General features: G+C 54.3%; 1 protein-coding gene across 2 annotated transcripts in view; it reads left to right on the forward strand.

The window, feature by feature from the left end:
- Nucleotides 1-26,760, forward strand: part of Cdh13 (cadherin 13) — an 873,206-nt gene that overhangs the window by 766,096 nt on the left and 80,350 nt on the right. For both annotated transcript variants that reach the window (XM_046434914.2, XM_046434915.2), the window contains exons 9-10: nt 21,150-21,332; nt 25,991-26,244. In XM_046434914.2, coding sequence (XP_046290870.1) covers nt 21,150-21,332; nt 25,991-26,244 — 437 coding nt within the window. The remainder of the gene's footprint in view (nt 1-21,149; nt 21,333-25,990; nt 26,245-26,760) is intronic.

The raw sequence follows: 26,760 nt of genomic DNA on the forward strand, positions 1-26,760 counted from the left end.
ACTTTCCAGCTGTGCAAACTTAGGCAGATTGCTTACCGTCTCTGAGATCTGGCTTATTTGTGAGTGAAATGGTAATAAGCAGAACCAGCTTGTAATAAGGAATAAATGAAGTAGAGCCTTCCGATGCTAAGGTCAATATTATACAGCAAGCTCAGTGACTGGCATATGGTTCCATAAAAGGGCCATTGTAAGGACTATGGCATCCCTGAGACACGTCCCCGTCCCCTAACAGTTGGGCTGGCATCATAGAGCATGCCCCTCTCTCAGTCTCCTCTTTGCTGGCCTGGCCCACAGGAACGTAGGGAGGCAATTTGCAGCCAGCGAAATCGATGAGCGCAGCTCGGAGAGGACCCAGATGAAGCCCTCAGGTTAGCTGGCAGAAGCCGCTCCCCAAAGAATTCTGTTTATGGGATCCTGCTGTAACCGGGCAGTAAAACTTGCCCAAGTTCCTAGGTTGGCATGAAATCCGCCCTGCATCTGTAAACGCATCCCAGGGTTAGGGCTTTAATAAGATTCGGAGGGTTTTTAATTGTATTTTTTCCTTTCTGTGGCCCTGTTGCTTGGAGGAAATAATCATGTTGACTTCATTTGGTTTGCCTCGTGACCGCCCTGGGGTCCCACACACAACACGGGGGTGAGGAAGGTGGTTCTCCTGGTCTCCGCAGGATAAAAATGATGGAATTCTTTCATTTAGTGGAGATGTAGCTTGTGAGGCAGTGTCACCAGGGCTGGCTCCCCAGCGAGCAGCAGGAAGAGGAGGGCAGGTTAAGACGGGCTGCGGAGGGGCCCTTAGAAGCCGTGAGAGCGCCACTGTCCGTGTCTGCTCGCAGTGTGCCTAGGAGCAGGTGCTGGCGCCTCCGATGGCCCTGGGATCTGCCGCGAGCACGTCGTCCACAGCCCCTGGTTACAGCGGCCCGTCCTCCAATGAGCTCATAGGCCACGGCGGAATATGGGCCCTGGGCAGTTCCTTCATTTCCGTTTGATCAAGCCATGTGTCAAGGTCGTTGACCCAAGACCCTCCAGGAAGGTTCAGAAATACTGTTCAGCAGCTGAGCGGCGTCGAGGCCAGCCGTCCATGGGACAAGCAGCCAAGGCTCCCATACAGTGAGAAGCCAGGGCCGCTGGTAGCCTGGGGCAACTTGAGGATGGGACTTTAAGAATAATGAACCCAATCATTGGACCCACGGAGCCTCCGATGACAGGATCCAGAGAGGAGCTGAGTGGGGAGGGAGGACCACTGAGCTGGCCTGGGTCCCGGGCTCGCTCCGTTGGCTTGGCTGGGAGGACGGTTTGGTCTCCACGTCCCCTTCCTGGCAAGGCCGGGTGGCGAGGTGCGCTGGAGACGGTCTGGGGCCACAGCACTGTGGGTTCTGGCCCCGTCGCCCGTCTCCCAGCTGCTGGACGTTCCACAAGCACCTGAGGCTCCTGGGGTCTCAGGCTCCTCACCTGTAAAATAGGGGTGTGGTGGGGAGAGCTCCGCGGGTCACCTCTGGCCTCGCCATCTCTTCCCGAGGCGGGTCCTGGTGGCCTCTCCAGCTCACAGACCAGGGACTGGAAGTGAGGAAGCGTTGGTGGCCTGCTGGGTGGCAGCAGGTCAGACTCAAGGCCAGCCATGGATCAGGACCCTTGGTCTCCCGTGAGCTGGCTGGAGATTCACTCTTGGGGGCAGAGGCTGGACCAGGCTGACCTCATGCGGTGGGTGGTGCGGGGTGTCCAGAGAGGCCCCCTCCTTACTCAGGGCCGAAAAGCACACCTGAAACACCGCTTTGCTGAGCCCGCCTGGCTCCTCTGAACCTCCTCCGCCTCCGACCGGCCCCCCGCACAGAGGCCAAGGGGTCAGCTCAGGGGCGTCCACACTGCTGTGCGGGGTCCTCTCGCAGGCTCCTCTCCACTGAAGACGCCCTGCCGTCCCCATGATCTTCTCCACTAGGGGAAGATCGACCTTGAGCTCCTGGCTGGACGGGAGCCAGGGTTCCACGGGGAAGGACGCGCACTAGCTCTCTGGCACCTTCTCTCTCTCTTTTCAATAAATACATCAACAAACAAACCTGTCCATGGTCCTTCAGAGGGAGGCGTGTTCAAATTCAGCGTAGGGGCCTGGTGCAAGGTGCTGCAAGGGGGGGTCATCACAGGTGAATCCCCAGGAAAGTCTCGGGCAAGTTGGCCACAAGACCCCAAATTCATCATGTTAGGTTAGAAAGAAAAAGGACTTTTTTTAATCTTTTATTTTTTGAATGATCAGAGACTCCAGCCTCCCCCAGGACGGCATCTCCTATCATTGCAGAGCGATGCCGAGGCCTGGAGGTGACACGGTGCAGTCCTGTTACCTAAGCTCGATTAAGTTCCCACCATTTGTGTGTGTGTGTGTGTGTGTGTGTCTATCACTCACACGGGTGTGAATAGCCACCATCACCAGGATACAAAACTGCTGCTTCAGCATAGAGATATCACCTCTTGCTGCCCCTTGAAGGTTATGTCCACCTTTCCGTCTCCCCAGGTGACTCTAATCTATCCTCCACCTCTAGTTTTGTCATCTCAAAGATGCTACATAGAAGAAATCATATACTCCTACCCTCCTAGAGATGATCTCCCTTCACTAAGCATAAAGCCCCAGAGGTCCATCCAAGCCATTGCTCGCATGGATGCTTATTCCTATTTGTGGCTGCATAGTATTCCTTGACATGCATGCACCTGTTTCTTTAACTACTTACTCACTAAAAGATGCTGGCTGGCTCCTAGATTGAAGCTATTTTAAATAAATCTGCTGTGAGTCAGGTACAGTGGTACATGCCTGTAATCCCAGTGACTCAGGAGGGTGAAGCAGGAAGATCGCAAGTTCAAAGCCAACCTCAGCAACTTAGTGAGGTCCTAAGCAACTCAGCAAGACCCTGTCTCTAACTAATATGTATGTATGTGACTGCATGACCAATATGATTCTGCAACATGTACACTCAAAAAAATGAGAAAGTATATCCCATCTAAGTATGATATATCAAAGTGCATAAATCCATTCTAATGTCATGTATAACTAATTAAAACACATTTTAAAAATTTAAAAAGGGCTGGCAATGTGGCTCAGTGGTTAAGTGCCCCTGGATTCAATCCCTAGTATCAAAAATATATAAATAATTTACTATGAGCATTTGTGCCTTCATTCCTCTGGGAGAAATGCCCAAGGGGACCAATTGCTCAGTTACATGCTGAGTGCATGTTAGTTTCATAAGAAACTGCAGAACTCTTTTCCAGAGTGGTTATGCCATCTCCATCCTCACCAGCAATGTGGGAGAAACCCTGTTTCTCCACGTCCCCAGCAGCATCTGACACTATCGCCATGTTTAATTGTAGACACTCCTGTGGACATGGGCTAGCAGCTCACTATGATTTTAATCTGAGTGCCTTCAATGACCAGTATTAAATATCTTTCCATGTACTTATTAGCCATCTGTATCTTTGGTGAAAGGTCTGATCGTGAGCTTTGCCATTTTCTGATTGTATTTTTTTTAACTATCGAATTTTGAGAGTTATTTCTATAATCTATACATGAATTCTATGTCAGAGTTGAGGCTCACAAACATTTCTGTTAGCCTGTGGCTTATCATTTTATTCTCTTACTAGAGTTTTCACACGGCAAAAAAAGCTTTTGATTTTGATCAAGTCCAATTTATATTTTCTTGGGTAGGTTGGTCCACTCTAAGGATTCTTTGCCTGGTTCCCAGGTGCTAACACTTATCCTGTTTTCTTCTAAAAGTTGCATAGTTTTATGTTTTGCATTGAGTCCGTGATCCATTTCAAGTTAATTTTTGTGTGGGGTGTGAGACGCAGGCCGAGGTCATTTATTTATCAATGTGTGTACAGTTGCTTCAGTGCCCTTTTTAGAAAAGGCTGTCTTTCCACAGAAGTGCTATTGTCAAAAAAAATTGGGGTGCAATTGTGCAGGTCTATTTCTGGGTTCTCTATTCTGCCCCATTGATCTGTGTCCCCCTCCGCTGACACCGTACTGTCTTGATCCCTGTTGCTACAGAGGAAGGCTGAGCAGCAAAACCGCAGTCCCTCCCCCTTGGTTCTTCTTCAAAAGCATTTTAGAAAACAATTTTAAATGCACATGGAATTCATAGCATTTTCTCCTCCAAAATTTTTTTTTCTGATTGAAATCTGGTTCATTCCCATTGTAAAAAAAACTTTCAATGATAGGAACGTATCATAGAAAAAGCTAACAGTCTTCCCCACTCACCTAAGAAACGACTCTTCGAGACTTTGGTTCAACATCACCAGATGCGTCCCCTTTGCACGTGGCAAGCCCTACTTTTTGATTTACAAATTTGGGATCACGCCACATTGCTGTCTTGCAGTCTGTGCTGGGGTTCTTTTCTTCCTGCTCATCTGTGAGTGGTACCTTATTTCTTCAGGACGTAGCAAAAGCGTGCTGTGGGCAGGAAGCAGAGCCTAGCGCCCCCGCCCGTCACCCGGCGATGCCTGTGTTGCGATATTCATACTTTGTTCCTTTGGCTTTTGCTGTGCGTGGGGCTATCTTGACCTTACTTGGTGGCATCAAAGGACAGAGAACCCCTCCATAATGTGGGTAATTGAAGACAATTCACAGAAGCCATCACGGGAACATCAGAGAGTGGGTTCCACCAACCCTGAGTCCAGGTCCCTCCAGCTGGGACTACAGGCAGGTACCACGGTGACTTCTCAGTTTACGGACAGTAGAGGCAATTCCCATAAGCCAGCAGCACCTCAGAGTGGCCAAAGAGCCTCAGTAAGCAGGTCACGCCGAGTCCCTCGGGTTTTTATACTTTGCCCAGTCACCAGCTCCCCCCAAACTCTACCCACCCCTCGTCTACATGGGAGCCAACCTAAAGGACAGCTGCACCCCTGGCCCCAGCCAAGCTTGCAGGTGTTGGGCCTCACCTCCAGGGGGCAGCCGGGAGCAGAGCCTGCCAGGTCAGCCCCAGCCTAACCCATCTCTGGTGAGCTCCCCCTGCCCCTGCAGCTTAGGATGTAAACATTCTGTAACCTCCTTCTCTTTATCTCATTTCTGCCTTCAGATGTGCCCTTTGAATGGCCCCCATTCTCTGGGTTTCATTAACTCAACACATTTTATTTCCACTAAGTAAACTCAAGACATTTCCATGGCCCAATACAATAGATTTCCCTTTTGATCAATATGCCGAGCAATCTACTACCTCGTTCGTTTTAATGGCTCCGTGTTGCCTTCTGTCTGATGGAAGTCCCGGTGGACCAGCCCCCATCCGCAGCGTGGTGGCTCCTGTTTCCCTCCTGTAACTATTAGGGCCAGTCAAGAGCCTTGGGGGTGTGGGTCTGTGCGCATGTGTGAAGGTCTTTGCAGGATGGACTCTCAAAAGCAAAAGGCCTGGCCCCAAAAGGAGGAGTTTAGAGCTCTTTTCTTAATTCCATCCAAGTGCTTTCAAGTCACCCTCACCAGGTTCCCCCTGAGGGCTCCGCCTCCTGGCCTGGCCCCCCACCTAACGGTGGAGGGAGGTCTGACGGACTGGGGGGGGGGGAGCCTGGTCCAGAAAAGGAGCAGCGCACTCCAGGCCTGTGAAAGGCCACGCGGTTGCAGCAGACCTCGGAGCAATGGGGCTCGGGCACAGTGGGGTGGAGACCAGTGTCCTCCTTGCCTCCGCAGACGAGGCCCTGAATCTGCAGCAAAGCCTCTCAGAGGAGCCGGGAAGACCAATCGCAGAGGGCCGAGGCAGGAGCAGGGAAAGGGGCTCGGGATTGGGACCAGGGGTGGAATTCTGGGCTCTCCTCTACCTTGGGTCCTAAGATTCCAAGCCCCCTACTCTTGAACCTAACCCCACCCCTGAGTGTCTTCCTCCTCCAACTCAGGCTTGCACCTCGCCCACCTCCTCTGACGGGCCCTGAGCTACACTGTATCAAAAAGGCTACCGTATCAGAGCACCCCAACCCCCTGTGCATCACAGAACTCTGCGGGGAAGCCCCCTCTGCCTCAGTACTCACTAGCCCCGCAGGTGTCCGTTAGTCATCATGTAACCAGGCTGTGGGTGCACAGGAAGGGGCAGAGGGAACAGAGAGGGGCATCATTTCCGACAGGTGCAGCACAGCCTTGGTGCCCTGGGCCAGCGAGGATAACTAGAAGCCAAAGGAGCAGGACCCTTGCTCCTCTTGCACGTGGGGAAAGGAGGCCACCTCCTTCCCTGCTCTTAGCCTGGGGTGCTGCAGTGTTCTGCCCTGACCACATCGAGCCTGTACCCCGGGGAGAAGCCTTGGAGCTGTGCAGATCAAAGCTGGTGCATGTGAGAGTATCGACACTCTCACTGTGTCCCTGGGGAACCTTTTCTCTCAACACTGACTGGGCACATGGGGGAGCTGCCCAGAGCAAGCTGCCTGTGTCCTGGGTAAGTGTCTCTCCTCTGTGCACGATGTGTGCTGCCCGAGCAATGATGCTAGGTGTCACCCCACCTGGGGACACTCCCTCTCTGCAAAAGCTGTATGGGCCTGTGTGTGCCCCTGTGTGTACGTGTGTGTGCCTGAGTGTGTACGTGTGTGCTGCATTGCGTTTCATATGAACTAGGTGTCCTTGAAACCTGATGGTCAAGGGACCCTGTTTCCACCTGAAGTTGCTGTTACTGACTGAGAAGGGAGATGAACGGGAGTTCCACATGCAGGGCAATCCGGAGTGTGCGTCCCCCTCCAGTGGCCACCTTTTCATCCTCAACAAGCAAACACCCTACCCAGGTGTCCCCTTGACTGGTGGGGCCCACCTGGGTCCAGGACATAAACAGCCCCCTCCCTGTCTCGCCCCTTCTCCCCTTGCCGTGGGGATGTATCATGAACACATGTCTGAGGCGCGATGCCAACAGCACCTGAAGCCAGTCACGTTTTCCCAGCTGATCACGAGGTAATTGGAGGCTGGTGGCCATGGGCGTGGGTGGCTCCCAGGTCGCGAACCTCTCCTTAAACACCCCTGCAGGAGCATGGAGGGCAGAGGGTCTTGCAAAGCCCACAGGACTGACTCCGGGGGAACCACCCCAACATGCCGAAGGCCACTGGGGTCAGCACAGGTGCCTGGGGACTTGGGGTCAGCACAGGTGCCTGGGGACTTGTGTCCTGACGTGCTGTTCCCGCAGACTGGCAGCTCCTCAGGCCCACATGTGCATGCTCATGCAGGACACCCAGAGCAAGCCACCAGTGGTCCAGGACAGAGCAGCGCTGCAGCCCAAGAAAGCCTCCCACATGGGCTGCTGTGGAGACTTTTAGGGTCATTTTGGTGACATAAAATTTTGCTGAGTTTTAGATTTTAGAAATGGTCACAAAAGCTTGGACTTCCTGGTGCTTAGTGTAGACACAGTGCCCAGTGCCTGTGACCTGCCAGAATCTTCCGTGGGTGGTGGCAGTAGGCCCTGCCACCCCCACCCCAAAGTCCCAGGCTTGGAAACAGTTCTCAGCCTCACTGATGCTCAAAGCAGGTGGCTGGGCCACAGGGCCCCTGGGTGTCCCCGCCTCTGCTTCTGCAGCTACAGGCCCTGGGAATAATGAGAGCCCAGGGCTCTGGCTTGCCCAGAGGTCCCTACTGAAGACAGAGGGGGTGATTTGTGCAAAGGTGGAGCAAGTATCTAGTCTTTCTTGCCTCCCTCTCCCATCTCCCCTCTGCCTCTCCCCTCCCCCTTCCTGAGCCTCTTCCCGCCCCCCCTGCAGCCTGTCCCCACTCCCTCACCTCCTCCACCTCCGTGGAGGGAATTCCAGCTGAGGCCTCACCTTCTACTTCAGTTCCTTGACACCGGAGCCCTCCTGTCCCCCACAGACACCCCACGCCCTGCCCCCACCCTCCCTCCCAGGGTGCGGCAGAGCAGAAGTGGCTGTGTCTCGCCTGCTCCCCATGAACCGCTGCCCACCACCCCCTCAGCGCCCATTCAGTCAGCCCCCAAAGGCCCTTGTTTGCTGTGTTTGCTGCGGTAATTACACCTCAACAATGGCCAATTACGTTATTCCTTGATTGCAAATAAAGTCAGGGCCTGTGTGTGTGCCTTCTGGCCGGCGGCATCTTGCACCCCTTGCACCCGGGAGCTGAGGAGACCCAGCCTTGCCCGAGGACCTGCAGTGGCAGCCTGAGGGCTGTGTCCCCTTGCTGTGTGCGATGTTGTTCTCTAAACTGGAGAGCCTTGAACACGTCTGTCACTTGAAAGGAGGGACAGGTTGATGGGCAGGGAAGCAGAGAGGAAGGGGCGAGGATCAGGAGGTGAAGTCCTGGAGGTGAAGGACTGACCCGAGGGGGAGGCCACGCTGAGCCGGGCAGACAGCCTCCTAGCTGGGGAGGGGGCAGGAGCAGGAGAGGCGGGTTGGTGCCCACACTCCATGCTCCTGGACTCTCCCTCCCGGGGCCCCGGCAGCAAGGTCTCTGAGAGCAGCGGAGGGTCTGGGGGGACCTTCTCAAACCTGCGGAGCTCCCAGTGACCTGGGCCCGAGGGAAGTGTGGCTTTTGCTCAGGTCCTGCGCCTCTGCCCGGCTGGCAGGAGGCACTGAGGCTGCAGTCCCCGAACCTCCCGCTGAGGGGGGCTGAGGGGGCCCGGGGAGGGGGGCAGACTCCTCACCCCAGTGCCTGGAGCACAGCTCAGACTGGCCATGGGAAAGCCTGTTCTAACTCCCTGAGGCCTGTCCAGTAGCCCCTCAGGTGACCCTGGTGGGGACCCAGGCCTTTCTGTCACTCCTGGGTCTACTGGTGCCCACAGTCATAAAATGTCTGTATCTATTTATTTTTTGTGAGAGGCCAGCCGCGGTCAGGGAGAACAAAAGCCAGAGAAGCTCTCTTTCTTCTTCTTTTATTAAGGGGATCATCAGTTACTAATTCAAAAATTGTAGAGTGATGAAAACTACATCAATAATTTTCATAATAATTATAGTCTTTAGTTTTACCCTTGGATGTTTTTCTGGCGACGACTGATTCAATTACCCTGCAGAACGTTGCGAGGCCATTCCACTGTTTTCCTGTGAGGTTTGAGTCCAGGACAGACTTGCTCATTAATCTTGTCCCAGGGGAACCTGCGGCTGCTGTTCCCAGACACGGCGTAGGGTGAGCAGTGATTCTCCACCGTGGAGGAGTTCACACGCACACACACACACACACACACACACACACACGCTGGTGTCTGGAGACATTTCCCCTTGTTACACTTGGGTGGTGGTGCCCCTGGCATCTAACAGGCAGGAGCCAAGGACACTGCTAAACACCTCGTGGTACACAGGTCAGCCCCAGCATTCACTTAGGCATGTTATAAGCATTTTTATTTATTACTTCATAGTCCCATAAGGGTAGGTACTATTATTTCCATGGAGACATAGAGAGGTTAAGTGAGTTACCAGCGGTCACACAGCCAATGTGACACAGATTCATGCGGCATTAAACATGAGTCACTGTCCTCCATGGTCTTTTTCCACGTGGCAGGATGCCCTCTGGGGACACACATCGTCCCCACATAGACTTCCATCACAGTGCGCCACCCAGGCTCCAAGCCCAGAAGGGACAGAGAGTGATCATCCTAATTCCCCCTCTGTCATTGTGCCTGATTCCCGAGGGGTGGCTCTCTCCCATCTCTCCTCCCCGTGGGACTCCGATGTTCTCGGAACTCGTCTGCCACTCGGGAAGCAACCTGAGCCGGGGGAGTTGCGGTTAGGCCCTGGGGATTGACGGGAAACGGGAATCAATGGAGCAAGCGCGACGCTGCGTGTACAGCTGCCCTTCTGCTGAGACACTGGGATTTAAGTATAAATTGGAAGCTGTAAGTCAGTCCATGTGGGAATCCGTACAAGTCCCTGGGAGTGGAAGCAAGGGTCTCCCTTGTCCTCGTTTGTACCAGTGTTGGCATCAACGGCCCAACCAAGTGTGTGGTTCCCACCAGAGAGGAGGAGAGATGCGCTTGCTCTGGCCAGAGTGGCCCTCGTGAGAGTGGCAGGGAGGGCCTGTTCCCGAGGGCCCCGGGGCCCCGTCCAGCTCCAGCTGACCTGAGCAGCCCCGTGGAAATCGGAGGAAGGAGGCGGCTTGCTGTGGTTCCCAAGCCTCCTGCCATTTCCCAGGGGGGCTTGGTCCTCAGGGACCTCCCCTGGGACTCACAGGCTGCCTCAGGAAGTATGCAAGTGGCATGTGGCCGTGTGGAGTGGAAAGGAGTGTGGATGTGGACGTGACGCTGAGTGAAAGAAGCCAGACAGGGACGGCCCTGCCATGCGCTCACTCCAGGGAGACACCCAGAACAGGCTAATCCAGGCGGGGGTGGGAGGCAGCGGTTGCCCGGACTGAGGAGGGGCAGGGGACCGGGCGGCCAAACCCACAGGTTTCTCTGGGAGGTGACAACGGTGTTCTGAAGTCCATGTGGGATGGCCACACGGCTGGGGATGCACCAGAACACACTTGGTGGCACCCCGGGAAGGGGCAAAGGTCACAGCAGGTGAATCCTATCTCAATAAAGCTGCTCCCAAGCCCCCAGCACCCCGTCTGAAGACCACAGGTGAAGCCCCCAAGGGCCCCTGTCCAGGGTGAACTACCATCTTCCGAGGCTTTGAAATCATAGCTGATTTGGCTTGGCACATATTTCTCCCCACAGTTTAGATATCAAACCAAATCGGGGGGAAAAAATCTTAATTCTAGGGAAAGAAACTCTCTAAAGATGGCAAAATGGGCCTTGATCTATGTAAACTTCATGTGCAGCTCCTAGAATCAGGAATTATGTCTTATTTTTTAATATCTGGGCACAGTCCTGGCACTTAGGTATGAAGAAGGTGACAGGCAATGGGCCCCAGGAGGTGGTAAAGAATTAACTCGCTGGAAGGAGCTTTTAAAAAAGAAAGGAACTGTGCAGGAGGCTCCTGCCTGCTTTACTTCCTTAGGAGCTCAAGAGCTGGTGCTCTGTGGTCCGGGTTGCACACTGACTCTCCCGCCCAGGAGTGAAACTTACGCACTCAGCGCCCTCCCTCGCTGAGCCCCCTGCCCAGGGCCGGGGCCAGCAGCAGAGCTCAGCGCCATCCACCAGGAAGCCTTGTGGAGGGCACAGGGGACATGAAGGCTTGGGCCGGGATGAGGCAGAGCCGCTAGGAGTGTGTACGTGGTTGAGAGGTCACCCCACAGACGGGGCGTGCAGGTGACAGGCTGATGACTGCACCCAGTGGAGCCCACATGTAGATGGGAGTGAGGCAGGGGTGGGGACAGGTGGACAAGGACAAAGGGGTGGGTGGGAGATGGAGGGACCCTCCAACCCCAGACGTTCAGGCCACCGTGATGACTGGCTTCGCTCTTCCTCAGACACCTGTCTGGGGGCAGGTCCTCCTGCCTCCTCCTGGGGGGACTTCACCTGAACATCAAGGCACAGCCCATCGTCAGGAGCATCCCCCAGAGTTCAGCAAAGGAGACTCGGAGCAAGGAGGGGGGGTCAGCAGCCAGGGACGGACAGGGACCCCGGGACTCTGAGTAGGGCAGCCGGGCAATGGCAGGGTGGGCAAGCAGAGCAAGAAGATATGCAGAGGTCAGGCCTCCCCGACAGAGAGCTGGCCAGCAGGCCCGGGCCAGGCAGATGGCTAGCCGGGGAGAGGACAGAGGCCCAGGGAGCCTGTCTGTTCCACCAGAGAGCAACAGAAGGAAAGCTGGACATAGGAACGCAGCCCTTCTCAGACAGCCTTCCTGCCACGGGGCGCTGGGGTGGGGGGGGCGCTGGGGGGGAGCTCTGTGGGGGGCACTGTGGCGGGGCGCTGTGGCTGGGCGCTGTGGGGGGTGCTGTGGGGGGCGCTGTGGGGGGCGCTGTGGGGGGCACCGTGGCTGGGCACTGTCTCCGGGCTCACAGGAAGCAGGGTCTCACTGCTCCACTAGCCTCGTCCTCTGTCCCTTTCCATATCTTTCCACCAGCTTCATGATGCTGCCCTCCGAGCGGCTGAGTGGCCCTGGACAATCTCTGGCGGGCTCTGCGGCTCCAGTTTTCTTGGGATGGAAGAGCATAGCTCAAGGCAGCTGCTCCACCGCCCTCCAGACAGCTGCTCCCAGGAACGCAGGTTCTTAGTCCCCTGCTGGGGCAACGCCGCCCCAGCTCACCTGCCTCCAGGAGCCTGGGACACAGAGCGGGGACCTGGGGCAGAGCCGGTGTCAGGGAGGCAGGCCTGGTACCACCTGAGATCCTGCCCCATCCTGGGATGGATTCCCGGGAACCAGTGGGGAACCCTCTGGATCTGGGTTCAGCTGAAGCTAGAAGTTACGTGGCTGTCAACAGAGAAGGGACTCAGCTCCCCGAGGGTGGGGACACATCGGCTCTACTGCTCACTGAGCCCCAAGCACCAGAATCACACCTGGCACATGCAGAGAAATGTGCAGCAGCTTTCACGAATCCACGGAGAGAGCCCACTCTGTCCAGGGTGACTCTGGGCTCTGCCGCACAGACCAGAGACTGTTGGAGGCAGGAATGAAAGAGGGCCACACCTTGGTCACGGGGATGGGATGGTGATCCATAGGCATGTCGTGTGTGTGTGTGTGTGTGTAGGGGTGAAATACGCATCGCATGTCATTTCCATTGTGATCATTCTCGTAACATGTCAGATCCTGTGTCTACGAGAACGTTTGTCATGTCGTGTACCGTCACCGTCATCTAACTCTGGAACTCCTTCAACACCCAGCTGCTTGGTACCCACCACACAGCCACTCTGCGTTCCCTCTGCCAACCGTGAACCAGCTTTCTCTCTGAATCTCTCTTCAGGATATTTGAGGGAAACTGAATGATACGATGGTGGAGGTCACACCAAGAGAGGACGCTGGTCAGCTGGAAGTGGGGGGTGGAGATGAGGGCACAGAGGGCAAAGCCTGAAATGAACCATGGTGCCGTTTGCCGGCAGAGGGGTGGAGAGGGAAGGATTTTTTCTGTGGAGATGGAGGCTAGAAAGTCCCAGTTTTGATCCTGTGATATCCCATCACAGCACCTGGGGGGGCCCTAGTGGTCAGCTTGAGCCCTGCTCTCAGCCCCAACAGTTCTCTAGACACGTCTGGGTCAGTTTGTGGAACACACAAACCTGCCCCACCCCCAAAAAAATCACTTCTCTAGAAGTGGGGCCCCTGTCATTTTTGAGTCATCAGCACTTTTGGAGGGTTTATTTTAGGTGAATCTAATGAGCTCTCAGGGTTAGGAGCACGTGATCCCCCAATCTCAGGTAAGCAAGTAGGGGCACAGGGAAGTGGTGGGATTTACCAAGAACGTCCTCATGAGTTAGAGGCCAGCCTGAACTTGCCCCGCACCTGCACGCTCGCAGAGTTGCAGAGACCAAACCCCAGAGTCCCCAGGAGGCCACGCTGCACTCCTGACAAGCTGACAAGGCCGCTCCTCATCCATATTCAAATGTTTGTGGCCCCACGCGGATCTCTAGAGAAAATTGCTTTCCTTCTCAAAGCTGAACGACGTTCAATTATTTCATTGAAAGTACAAGTGTGTTTTGCATTTTCTTTCATTTTTTTAAGAAGAGAAACTCAACCAAAAGATGCTAATGTCAGTGGAAATAAAGGGTCCAAGACTGGCGTTAGAGAAATGAGGGAATGAGGGAAAATCCTCTCCGTGGTTCTTATTTCTCTCTCACCACCTAATGTCATATTGACTCCATCGGCGCCCTAAGGCCGTGGTTTCCAAACTTCTTTTTAGCAGCAAAACTCTTCTTTTTTTTCCTAAATGAACTCTCAGGCAGGAGCTCTAAATAGAAAACATATAAAAGGTGATAAAGACCTCGGCTGGCCGGGTTTATTGCTCAGGGCAGGGCTTGGTGCGCTGGGGGGACCCCTAGGCCCCTCTCCCCATCCCTGGTTCCCAGGAGCGAGTCCGAGAGGCCGCGCCTCACTGGGGTACTCTCCTGTCAGCCTGCAGTGGCTGCTTGCTTTAGTTTTGCTTTAAAGAGAAAAAAAAATGTCCATGATTTGAGCCTGTTCTTCCTGAACCCCTGCGTCTTTAGTTCCGCAGACTCATGTGTCTGTCTGGCGGAGTGAGGAGCATCCGTAGGACAAGCCACATAGAGCAGGAGGACAGCCATCAGACAGGGACCCAGAACCCCAGGGCGTCCCCCTCAAGTCCCTTGCTCGGCACCGTCTCCGCGTCTCGAGCCGGCCTGTGACCTGGCTCATGGGAAACACACTGGCACCCACGAGCGTGCTCCAGGACAGCAGGCGGGTGGTGCGGCAGGTAGCGCCTGCTTCCTCCTTCGCCCGTCAGCTCGTCCCTGCACCTGAGAGCCGGGAGTTGGGGTACTCCTGGTGTCTCCTCTTGGTGGAAGGGGGCCAGCGCTCAGCCCTCCATACCCAGAGTGGCCTTCCAGTCCAGGGTCACTGGGCTGATGAGAGGGGTTTTAACAGCTCCCGAGGCAGGGACCCTCAGACTCCCCACAGCACCTCACACCCATGAGTCTGTCCTGCAGGACCAAGAGCCAGCCTTCCTGGGAGGCCAGGGGTCCCCAGAGCACCTCTGTGGGGGCCTCTTCCTCTGGAGTTGGTCCCCCTCATTACTTAGCTGCCTCGGCCCCAGGGTTTCGTGGTCCCTCACCTGTTTAGGAACAGTGGGTGGCCTGAAGCCCTTAACTGGGGACACACTGGTCTCAGCAGGGACTCGGGGTGGATTTAATTCCCTCCAAAGGCTTTTTGGACTATGCAGGCTCCCTGAAGAAGACCTGTCTATCAAAACCCCCAGGGGTTTCCAGCCAAGGAGAACTCCCAGGCGCCACGCTTAAGTCACTCGGAGCCAAGGGTGCCCCGTGGGGGCAGAGGCTGGCCAGGCACACGCAGGGCCCTGGGTCCACCCCAGCTCTACAACAGCAGCAGAAATAACACCTGCCCACCATGGGCACGACAGTTCAGTCGCCTCCCTTCCCTCAGTAGGAATAGAGAAGGCTGGTCACTCTTCTCACTGAGACCCCGGGGCAGGCACCAGGTGGTCTTCCTCCCTGGGGTCTCCATTCTCCAGACAAGATGACACCAAAGTGTGATGTGCCTCACAGTCCCTCCCCTTATGGGAGGTGTGGCCAGGCCCTGGGCGAACCGCTGACCAGGCTCTCAGGAGCTCCCACCACGGGGGCACCCCTGGTTGTCTGCTGGACAGCTCAGACTCCTGGGCCGAGTCCTGTTGCTCATGGCGGCTGTAGGCCTGGCCCGGCACTTCACGTACTCTTCCCTGGTGAGCCCTCACCCGAGGGTGTTGAAATCAAAGCTCTGGTGCCCACTTTGGAGAAAAGGAGAAAAAATGTTCCGCAGGCCTTGGGCTGGGATGACCTGGTGGTTCCTGAATGTTCTCCCCCCTGGTCCTACAGGTGCCTCAGGGCTGGCCACGTCTGTCCTGCCACAGGTGGCCAGGGAAGACTCCAGAGGTCCACTCACCTTGAGCGGTGGCTCATAAGCAGCCTATGGCCTTAGTCAGAGAGCTCCAGGGCCCTGTGTGGCTCTGTGGTTAATCACCACTCAGAGCACCTCCGAGGCAGCCTTAAGACTCAGAATGAACTATATTTACCACTCTGGGTTGTGTGCTGTTAGAACTTAGAGATTGTGTTTATGCGCTGTTCTGTGCCCTTTATGTATACAATTAAATTTATAATATTTATAATAATATATATAAACTATTTTATAACATACTACATGTAATATATATTTGTGTGTCTATATAAAATGTGTGTGTGTGTGTGTGTATATATATATAGAGAGAGAGAGAGAGAGAGAGAGAAAGAGAGAGAGAGAGAGCCAAAAATTTTACATGTAAGCTGAACACAAATGTTCTGCTTTCCTCTGAAACATATTGTTTTACTCTTCATCTTTGTATATGGTGTGAGTGAGAGGGTCAAGATCCACTTTTCCCTACATGGACATCCAGTTGACGCAGCCCCATTGATTTACAATGACCATTAGCTGAAACTAAATCACATCTAGACATAAAGGCATCCATAATGGGCCACAGATCAGCCAGGGCTGTACATCAGTGAAGGAAATCATTTCAGAAATTATAGAAGCAAGAGCCGGGCACAGTGGCAGACACCTGAAATCCCAGGGACTCAGGAGGCTGAAGCAGGAGAATCACAAGTTCAAGGCCAGCCTCAGAAACTTAGTGAGGCTCTAAGCAATTGAGCAAGACCATGTCCCAAAATAAAAAATAATAAATAAAGGACTAGGGATGTGGCTCAGCACCCTTGGGCTCAATCCCTAGTACCAAAAATATTTTTTTAATTATAGAAGCAAATGGTGGGGATACATCACAGTGTGTACAACATAAAAAGAGGGAGATACCCACTAGGAAAGGCCATTCCTTCATTTACCGCCACATTTCTCACGTGGTGGCCTCCCCAGTGTGCCATGGACACCTAATGAACACCTGCGAAAATGGATTCTTGCATCTCTTTGCGGAGCTGAGGGCTCATCAGGGACTAGCTGGCACAGTAACCTTCTGGTGGGATCACAGCAGGTAGCTTTCCTCGCCTTGGCCATGACGAAGAGCCCGCTGTCAGAGCAGGACAAGAGTACGCAAGGATGCAGCGTCAGGGATCCGTAACTGAGAAGAGCCCTTCCACGGGGTCCAGGAAAATCAGGACACACTCAAATAACCACGTCATTAGGTGTTTGGTGATGAGAACGGGAAGTCACGGGCTGGGAGCCGCACTCTCTTATTTGTTGGTAAGAATTTCATGGGATACGGAGCAACCTCTATCCCCACTGTCATTGCTAAGACACTGACCCCTTGCTGCACATGCCCGGCTGCGTGCCAAGCCCCTTAATTGTAATGTCGTGTTTATGTCACTCACAGTCCCTATGGGACCGACCTCCACGTCCTTTATGTAAACGCAGTCTGCTGGAGGCCTGGAAGCTGTTATGAGCTGGATTTCCGGCAATCTTGGCCCTTTTATCCTCGCCAACAGAAATTCAGTTTAGAAATCTTTCCTAGACCTCCTCTTTTAATTCCCAAAGTCAATTCCCAGATGACTACACCCAAGCTTCTCGTGCTCAGCTCGGTTCTCTGTGAAACCTCAGAGTCAATGGCTCCTGCGCCTGGGCCCCTGCAGGCCAGCCCCTTAGAGCCATCTGCTGACCTTCCCCACTCAGCTTCCCAGGAGAACCTTCCAGGCCAACTGAGGAGTGCTGTGTGTGCTCTCCCTCGGTGAGTGAGAAAATCCAGTTCCACCTCTCCCTGAAGATGACCTCTTGGCTTAGTCCATCATCCCTAGTGACCCTCATGTGACTCACCCCATCTTTTCAAAGAAAGAAGGAAATAACTCAGCTCTGAATTGAAAGAGCTCACGAGCTTCAATACGCCATCCCAAGCCAACGGCCCACGATCATTGTATGAAAATAAGTTTTACGTCTGGTATTTGATTTGCCACATAGTTTAACAGAAAAGTAACTTTATCTATTTTTTTCCAATTAAAGGAAGTAATGTTACAATCAATAATTCCTCTACTCTGCTTTGGTAAATTAATGTCTGCCTATTGTTTTTAAATCACAAAGTGAACATTGCTATAGAAATGTAAAATGGTACTATTTCATTTTAATCTATTTAATTTTCCATTCTGGAATTACATAATGGGGTTAAAACATTGAATAGAATTAATAGAATGAGTATTTAATTAAGCAATAATGAGTTTCTAAATGGATGCTCAAAGAAACTAGCTTTATAGTTTATGCAAGAATCAGATAATGGTCTTAACAAAGACCATAATAATTGTGTTGAATGTTTTCTATATTTAAAGATTTTTGGATTTTTCTGAATTCTCTCAGGAGTAGATTTAAACAAACCCAATTCCTTGATTAGGCGCCACTTTGCTTTCAAGGTAGATTCTGAGTGTCTTTCCCAGCCATCCAGTCCTGCACTAGAGATGCCATAGGCCACCTTTGCCTCCTGACATCAAGCATTCCCCATGGTCCCCCCGAATTCCACCCGGACCCTCCTTCCTTCTGCTCTGTGAACACACAGGCCCCTCCTGCCACCCGGCCTTTGCTCCTGACACATGGCCTCCGCTCCTGCCGGTCCAGATGCCTCAAAGGCTCTACCCTCCTCCCCTCACTTACTGCTCCTCTTCTTTCAGTTCTCAAAGAATTTTCCCGATGATTCTTCTCTAACCAGGTCGGGCACCTGCCCCCACCAACACACACTGTACAGACCCCTCGAGAACCCTGTGATTTCTTCCTGAGCAGTTAACACAGTCTGTAATTATCTATTAGTTCATATCTGCCTCTCCTTCCAGCCCATAATCTGCATGAGAAAATATACCACATCTGCTTTATTTACTAGTGTGTCCCTAGATGGATGGATGGATGGATAGACAGATGGATGGACAGATAGAAAATGGATAAATGATGGATGAATGAATGGAGGATGGACAGATGGATGGACAGATGGATGGATGGATGGATGGATGGATGGATGGATGGATGATGGATGACGGCATGGATGATATGTATGCCGACGGACCCATTACTACCTCTAAGGACACATGAGGGCCACGGTACACACTTCTGAGATTTCCTAGAACATTGCCACCTTGTGTTCTCTGCCAGCCCCTTTGGTCAGTGCTACAGACATGAAAACCTGTGTCCTGGGAGCAGCTGCCCAGGAGGGTCTCACAAACAGGGCTGAACTTTGGTTTAATCAAGTGGCTGGCCCACCCGTTCGCCAGATCTTCAGGCCCAGTCGTGCTGGGCGCCAGCCTGTGTGCTGTTAAGGCACTGTGACCTACCACTAGGTCCCTGAACTAAGAAAAGAAGAACTCTAAGAGGCAAAGAATGTCTAACTCGTTTCCTCACACCACAAAAATGCGATGTTTAAAGCCCATGAAAATCTATCATAGTAAGAGGGGCCAGTGAGCGCGAACGGCCTGGGGTCAGAGTCAGTTCTGCGGGCACTGTCCTGGAGAGCAGGGTGACCAGCCCACCCTGCCCTCGAGCATCAGTGACTTGCCACAGCCTGGCTCCTGTCTGACTTTGTCCTTGGGTGTTTTCTCAGTCCTCTGTCCCCATGTGTAAGGTGCCTGAGGCCCGGTGCAGCAGCCCCGTGTGAGAAGCTGCAGGCCAGCCAGGAGGGGGCAGGCAGACGGCTCCGCCCTCCGCACCCTCCTCGGTCTAGGCCACAGGGCTCCTCTGCGTGGACAGCCATCTTCTCACGGTGCTAGGACGTAACTGCGTTTCCACGGGCTGGTGGTTCCCGGCACCCTCCAGTCCCGTCCACCAGTCCCCCCGATGGTCTGCCCCGTTTCCTAAGGAACAGGTTCAGAAAAGCCACGAGGACAGGTTGTGAGCCGACGCCCATGGCCATCAGCAGGGACGAGCCCTGTTCCCTGGCGCTGGCTACAGTCAGGGCTGGGTGACTGGCCTGGACAATGAGGAGCCTCGGAGCAGAATTGGTTGAAAGCAGAGATTCCGGAATCCAGGAGACCAGGTCTGACCCTGGTTCACACAGGACTCCGGACCAGAAAGCCTCTGTCTTCTTTGGGCAATCGTCTTCATCGGCATCTGAAGGGAAGGCAGCAGGCGTTTCTCCAAGGCTCCTGGACCCAGCACCCTTCCTGCTGAGCCAGCAGTGCTGCAGGCCCCTCGGCCCCAGGCTCAGGCCTCCTGCCCACCCAGAAGGGAGGGCACTCTGCTTGACACCCGCTTGACCTCCTCAGACTTGGACTCCACACCCTGGACGACGTGTGAGAATTATGTGGGCAGGTTCAGAGAACAGGGGCTCCCAGGCCTTACCCCCGGCCAGCCGGGCTGGAACAGGACCCAGGCATGTCTTTAAAGCTCCATAGAAAATGTCCATGTGCAGTCAGGGCTGAGAGCCCCTGGTCTGGTTTTCCAGCTCCAGAACTCTGTGGTGTTTTGAGAGCAAGAAAGCACAGGAGCCAAGGTCACCGTCCTCAAACAGGGATCAGAGGGACCCGACCGAGGAAGCTCCTGCTGGAGCCATTCCCTGTGACCGCGTCCTCAGTGCCCTGCTGGCCTGCTGTTTTGCATCCTGTGACATGTTCTGGAGCGTCCCAGCTCCCCTGTCATGGCAGACTGGCAACTCCCCCAGGTTTGCCGAGGAGTGATAGATAAATTAGTTCCCATCCTGCCCATCCCCCAAGGCGTCAAGACGAGGCTCCTGATTAATGATTTGTTAGTCAATTAATCAGTGGCTGCCTTTGAAACCTCATTTCTCAAATGAGTTCTCTTTGAATACCAGGCCTTTCTGACATCATCTTACTATCTCCAGATTCACTTTGCTCCTAATTAAAATTCCAAGATATTTCTTCTTGATGTCAGCTTATTGGTATTACTTGTTTATAAAATATTTGCAAACAGATTACTGTTCACCTGTAGTGTGTCAGAGGTAAGCAGCAAAACAATACTTTATGTTTCTGACTCAAAGGAAATGTGTTGATGATAGCTCATGGAACCCTCCATCGAGGAGAAAGCTAATTTTTCATTGATTGATTTATTTCCACCACGCCTACTGGCAACAAGCTTTTGAGATGTACTACAACAAAAACACAGGAGGGGCAGCCTCCAGACTGTGGGTCTCTGTTTCCATAGCAAAGGCTCTCCAGCCACGTGGGTGGTGGGCAAAGGGCGGGGGAGCAAGCTGCTTCTCTTCCTCAGAGGGGACGGCAGCTGCAGCAGAGACTCTGGAGGCAGACCCTGGCCTGAGCCCCAGGCCCCCTGCTGGGAGTCCTGGCCTGGGTTGACCTGGTTGTGGAGTGTGGGCGGGGCTGCAGGAATCGGAGCGCACAGGAGCACCTGATGGCTCACGCTCTTGTTCAACAGCAGAGCCGGGGCCTGGCCATTCCCTCCATGTGGAGACTCAGGGACCAAGGCCCCACCTCGGCTCCCTCTCCCTGGGGGCCTCGGGCTTGTGAGCACTCAGGCAGGCAGAGAAGAAAGAGCACAGGCAGGGGCTCCACGTCTCCTGTCCTCCTGCCCAGCCCAACGTATTTCCACCCACGTTCTCTGGGAGAGAAGTTAGTCTCGGGACCTCACCTAAGTTCAAGGGGAGCCGAGAGGTGCAGCAGAGCATCTTCCGAGCCATAAGCCTCCCGTGTTATATCATTTGTTATTAAATGAGGTGATGTGGGGCGTCCCCAGTACCGTGCATGCGGGAGGGCTCCACACAGGGCCTTTGCTGTGTACTTTTCAAAATAGTGACAGTCACCATGTACTTGGTTTGCAGTTTCAAGCCACAGTGGAGGAAGGAGCTGTGGGGGTCATCGTCAATCTGACGGTGGAAGACAAGGACGACCCCGCCACCGGCGCGTGGAGGGCTGCCTACACCATCATCAACGGAAACCCAGGGCAGAGCTTCGAGATCCACACCAACCCCCAGACCAACGAGGGGATGCTCTCCGTCGTCAAAGTAAGGCTCCGTGATGTGGCTGCAGGGAGCAGGGAGGGCGGGTGGGACCCCGGAGTCGAGAAGACCATAGACAAGGCCCACTCTCTTCCTCGAGTTCACAGAGCAAAGGGCTGGTGGCCCTCAGGAGCGGCTGTGCCCTTGGCAACATAAGCCAGCACCCTGGATCTCTTCTCCTGTTTTACAGGTTCTGGAAAACCCAAAGTCAGCTGTGACTTTAAGGAAACCAAACTTACACTGAAATGCAATTCTCAGTAGGTTTGCCCCTGAGTTAGCAAAGGATGGGCCAAAATGGAACCTGCAAAGGTTCTGTAAAGAGCTGAGCTCCGAGTGTGAACTATCGTGTTTCATCTTCATCTTTCTTAGCAGAGTCTCCATTATTGTCCTAGAAACAAATGCCTAACAGTTCTGGGAGGGAGGGCTCTGGGGAAGCTGCGGGCAACCAGCAGAGCCACCCTCTCTCTGGCTGCCAGTGGAGAGGAAGGAGGAAGAAACACGATCCCAAGAACCAAGCCCTGTGTGTGGTCATGCAGAAGTGTCCCCGCGAGGGACGCTGCACAGAAGGGGCCAGGCGGGTCCCCTCCAGTTTTCAAGCTGCTCCACTCTCTCTGGGAAGTCCCAGGGCCAGTTCCTGCCAGAGCCCAGGCCTTCACCGGAACAGAGTCTCTTTCCTAGTAGAGGCCACCATTGGCCTCCAAAGCAGACAGGAAGTGTATTTGTAGTATTTGCAGAAGCAGCGGGCAGAGCAGAGACCTCGCCCCCAACTCCCCATGTGCCGGCACATCCGCCTCAGTTTCCTCATCTGCAAAGGAGGGTGGAGCTACATCCCACCTTTTGGGCGGTGGTCTCAGTCCATTGGTAGTGCTTGATGGAGGACTGTAGGCCTGGCCGCCTGTACAGAACAGACATTTACTGCTCACGGTTCTGGAGGCCAGAAGCCCAAGGTCAAGGTGCCACAGACTGTGTCTAGCCAGGGTCTGCTTTCTCATTGATGGAGCTTCCTGCTCTGCCCTCATATGGTGGAAGAGGCAAGGCCGTCCTCTGGAGCCTTGTGCATCAGGGCACTAATGCCATCATGACCTAATTACCTACCAGTGTCCCCACCTCCCAATGCCCTTAAACTGGGAAATATGATTTCAACGTATGAATTTGGGGTGGCCACACACATTCAGTCTATCGCAGTTGTGAGGACTTCAAACATTAGTATGTACAATGTTCAGAACGGTGACTACTACTCAGTCTGTGTCAGTTTCCTGCTGCTGCTACAACAAATGGCCACAAATGTAGTGGCAAAATTTTTTTTTAAAGCATGCATTTATTATCTTGCAGTTGTGGAGGTCAGAAGTCCAACAAGGGTCTCACTGGGCTTAAATCCAGATGTGAGCAGGGCCACTATCTTGGGAGGCTCTGGGGAGACAGCTCCTTGCCCTTGCCACTTCTAGACCCTGTCCCGGCCAGGCTGCAACCCTAAAGCCCGCAGTGCAGGACCTTCAGATCCCTCTCTGGGGCCTCCACTTCCTCTCTAGCCCTTCCTTTTCCACCACTGAATCTCCTGCTTCCTCCTCCTTGGCCCTCCTTCCTGGCTCTTCCTCTGACTCTGTGATCCTTTGGGTCCTCTGGACGATCCGCGACAGCCTCTGATCCCAAGGTCTCCGAACTCATCTGTCCTTTTGCCATGTAAGACCCATGTGCAGGGCTCTGGGGTTGGAGTGTGAAACCCTGGGGGTCATTCCGCCCTCTGCAGAACCGTATAAACAGCGGCACCAGCTGAGCTCCACACGGTGGCTCAGGGTCCTGCCCCTGAGAATGACAGATCTCAGACCCTGTGGCCTGTTCAGGTGCCGCCCCCCATGCCCTGCCCTTTTCAACCTCTGGTCTTCCCAGTTCTCCAGTAACAGACAGCAAAGTGGTCAGGAGACCTGGCGAGGGCTTCCTGCCTCTGTGGGGCACACTCAGAGCTGAGACAGTCATAGAGTAGCTCAGCCCAGCCGTCCTCCACGCTTGCCCTCAGGTGACTTCCCAACCCTGCAGAGGACGAGACTCAGGTAGACACCCCCTCCATGGTGATCTGTTCCCCCCACGAGTGCTCGCTAGGGCTCCAGGAAACGTTAGCGCAGCAGGAGGAGCGCTCTCTCCCGGCCCTGCCTCGTCCACAGCGAGGCTCTCAAACGGGGCCCAAGCAAGAATCCCCTGAAACGCTAGTTCAAGGCAGGCTCCCAGGCAGGTCAGTATGGGGAGAACAGGTGCACCGTGACTCTGTGATTCATGGGGCACACCCCTAGGTCCCTGGGGGGCTCCATCAGCACACCCACCCTCTCTGCAGACTGTGGCAGGAGGGACTTGCAGAGGCCAGGCCTCGCCCTTTACCCTAGCCTTCCTTTGCTTCAGAAGGAGGCTGCAGACATGAATCAATAGGAAAGGAGGAGCACTCCCTGCTTCTCAGCACATCTGAGGCAAAACCAGGACAACTTTCTAAAGAGGCAGAGCTGGCCATGCTCTCTGATGCCCTCCATCCTGCCCAAGACTCCATGCATCTGTTAGGAATGCTTTCTGCTGCAAGTCCCAAGATGCCAGACCAATAGTGTCTTCAGTTATAAACAAAATCTAAGAATTTTCCTAATTGGATAAAAGTAGACCAGTCCAGGATTGACTGGCAGCTCAAGGTGTCAGAGAACCAGAAGAGGGTTACCTTACTTGCTTTGGGCATTTTCCTCATGAACATAAAATGGCTGCCAAAGACCCAGGCATCAGGTCTTCCCTTGGCTATGTCCCCAGATAGGAAGCAATGAAACAACCAGACAAATGAGAAAGCATGTTCTCCTATGTCCCTCTCCTCTTGCCAGAGAAGAAAATTCTTCTCCAAGGGTCCCTCAGCGAATTTCCTCTTACGTTTCATTGACAAGAAACATATATATATATCTACCCTTAGTGAAGGCTGAGCAGGTCCAAACCTGGCCTTTTGGCCTCTGCAGTAATAGGTGGGCCAGGGAGAAGGGGTTGGTAATGGCTGGAGGGCAGTCACCATGAGCAGGTCTGCCCTGGCCAATTTGAGGTCCAGCATACAGATGAGCTAACAGGAAGCTGGTGTCTGGGGCGTCCAGCTTCCCACCCAGGCTGAATCCTGGCAGATGAGAACCTGTTTCCTTTTAACCTCTGATCCGGAGCACCCTGACTTGGTTTGTAGACCTATTCCACAACTGCCAAAAAGCTGTTCTTCCATTGGAGTGGAATCCACCCCGCATTTGAGGTCTATTTGCTTCTCTATCCTCAGAGAGGGAAGCATCCGGAAAGTGCCCTGGTTCCCCACCCTGTGATGGGCTGGGAAACCACTGTTGCTTCACCTCTGAACCTTCCCCTGCTGGGCAGCCCCTGGGTCCTCCATCCCTCTGAGTGTGGGACGCCAGCACTGCACGCAATAGCTATAATTGTTTATTATGAAAAATAATGTAATGTTTCTAAAATAACTGGCTCAGTCTGCAGGACGCTGTTTAGGACTCTTGTGCCACCCTCTCTCTGCCCACTGGCCCCTGGGGCTGCCCTTCTGCTGTCCTCCTTAATGGGCTGCCAGTCAACCCCCCTGGCTCTCGTGCGTCGTGTCATCCTAGAGAGCAACCCACTGCCTCCTGCAGCCTGGCCCCAATGAGCTCCCTACTTGCTTTTCCGGTGGACCTGAGAAAATAACCGTCCAAGTGACAAGTTTATCCTGGTCTCACCTAAATGTGTCCCCATGCACACTCGGTCACAGGAGCCCCATTCTGGAAAATGTCACTCTCACTGCATCATGGGACTCCTGTGACGTTTGGTCCCCAGGGCTGTCGCAGTGCTATTGCTTGTGATGGGTTTCTTTGTGCATCTGACGCAGCCCACTCAGTCGCCAGGGAGGCATGTGCCACCAAGGACCTATGCAAAATCACGGGGAGCGGCCCTCCTCAGGGGCAGCTGTCGGCAGTGGGCAGGACAGTCATCACTGTGTAGGGCTCTGCTAGCCTCGCTGTGTGACTGGCCTCTCTGTCCCCTTTCCCAGTAAGTGGTCATAGAGCCCCCGCATCTTGGTGACAGCTGAAAATGCCCCCACAAGTTTTCCACACCCTCCGAGGGCAAAGGGCCCAGCGTCCTGGCCCACATGCCAGATTCTCCAATTCTTCTCCCTCCTGGGCTCCAGAGGAGAGACTGTCACCTGGAGGTGATGTAGAGGCCAGCCTTAGCCTCCACGGCAAGGGAGAGGAGCATTAAGGCAGCCCTGGTTGGCCTGATGGTTTGGTCCGGTGTGTGATGGAGACGGGGTCCTTGCTCTGAAGCTGCCGGAGCTGCCCTTCGGGTCTCTCATTACCGAGCCCCGCAAGCGTCGGGAGTTAGAGGTTACAGGCAGGAAGCTCTCGATGCCTGTGTTGCCCGTGAGCTGCTGCGGAGGCAGGAGGGAGGCCGGGGCCTCAGGCTCGAGACAGGTATGGCCGTTTATTTCTCCATCTGAGCACGTCGACCCTGCCGACCTCATTTGGCATTTACGTGTTTCATTTTCTTAAAGAAGACTCCCAAATTGCATAAGACCAAGGCCCCAAAGCCCAGGTCCCTCCCTGCGCTCACAGGATGTGGGGGGCTCTGTGGGGAGCTGTCCACCCTCGTGGCACGTGCAGGTCCTGACCCTCCCGTCTGCCTTCTAGCCCCTGGACTATGAGATCTCCGCCTTCCACACCCTGCTTATCAAAGTGGAGAACGAGGACCCGCTGGTGCCCGACGTCTCCTATGGCCCCAGCTCCACGGCCACCGTCCACATCACCGTCCGGGATGTCAACGAGGGTCCAGTCTTCTCCCCGGATCCCATGATGGTGACCAAGCGAGAGAACATCTCCGTGGGCAGCGTGTTGCTCACGGCCAACGCCACTGACCCCGACTCCCTGCAGCATCAGACCATCAGGTGGGTGTGCGCTCGGGCCTGCAGACGGGGGCCCCCTGGGCTTCTCCTCCCCGCCACGGGAGTTGGTAGCCAGGAGCAAAGTGCCACTAAATGAAGCCTGTGTGTGATCTGGCCAAGCAGGGACAGTGGCAATGAGGAGCCTGTGGCTGGTGGAACCAGGGGACCGGCTCTGTGTGAGCAGAGTCCCTGCCCCTGACTCCAGCACAGGAGGAGATGGCCTCAGGGCTGTGTCCCCACAGGACCATTCAGTTCTGCTGGCACCAGGGCCACTCCCCAAGGGAGAGAAAGGGGCCACGCAGGTGGCACTGCAGAGGCCGGGCCTGCCTTGCCCTCACCCCACTTTGTGAGAACGGCCCCAGCTGCTGCGTTTACCAACAGGGCATGGTGAATCCAGACAGGCTCACGACTTGCTCAGGGCTGCCCGGCACAGTGGCCGAGGGGTGGGGCAGAATGGGGCCATCTGCCACGCCCACGGCCCCTTCTGCTGAACGCTGGTTGACTCCGAGCTGTCAGAGG

Source organism: Marmota monax, unplaced genomic scaffold (genome assembly GCF_021218885.2).
Source record: "Marmota monax isolate L192 unplaced genomic scaffold, Marmota_monax_Labrador192_F-V1.1 WCK01_AAM20220418_F8-fsc00024, whole genome shotgun sequence".
In the NCBI taxonomy this organism is placed as follows: Eukaryota; Metazoa; Chordata; class Mammalia; order Rodentia; family Sciuridae; genus Marmota; species Marmota monax.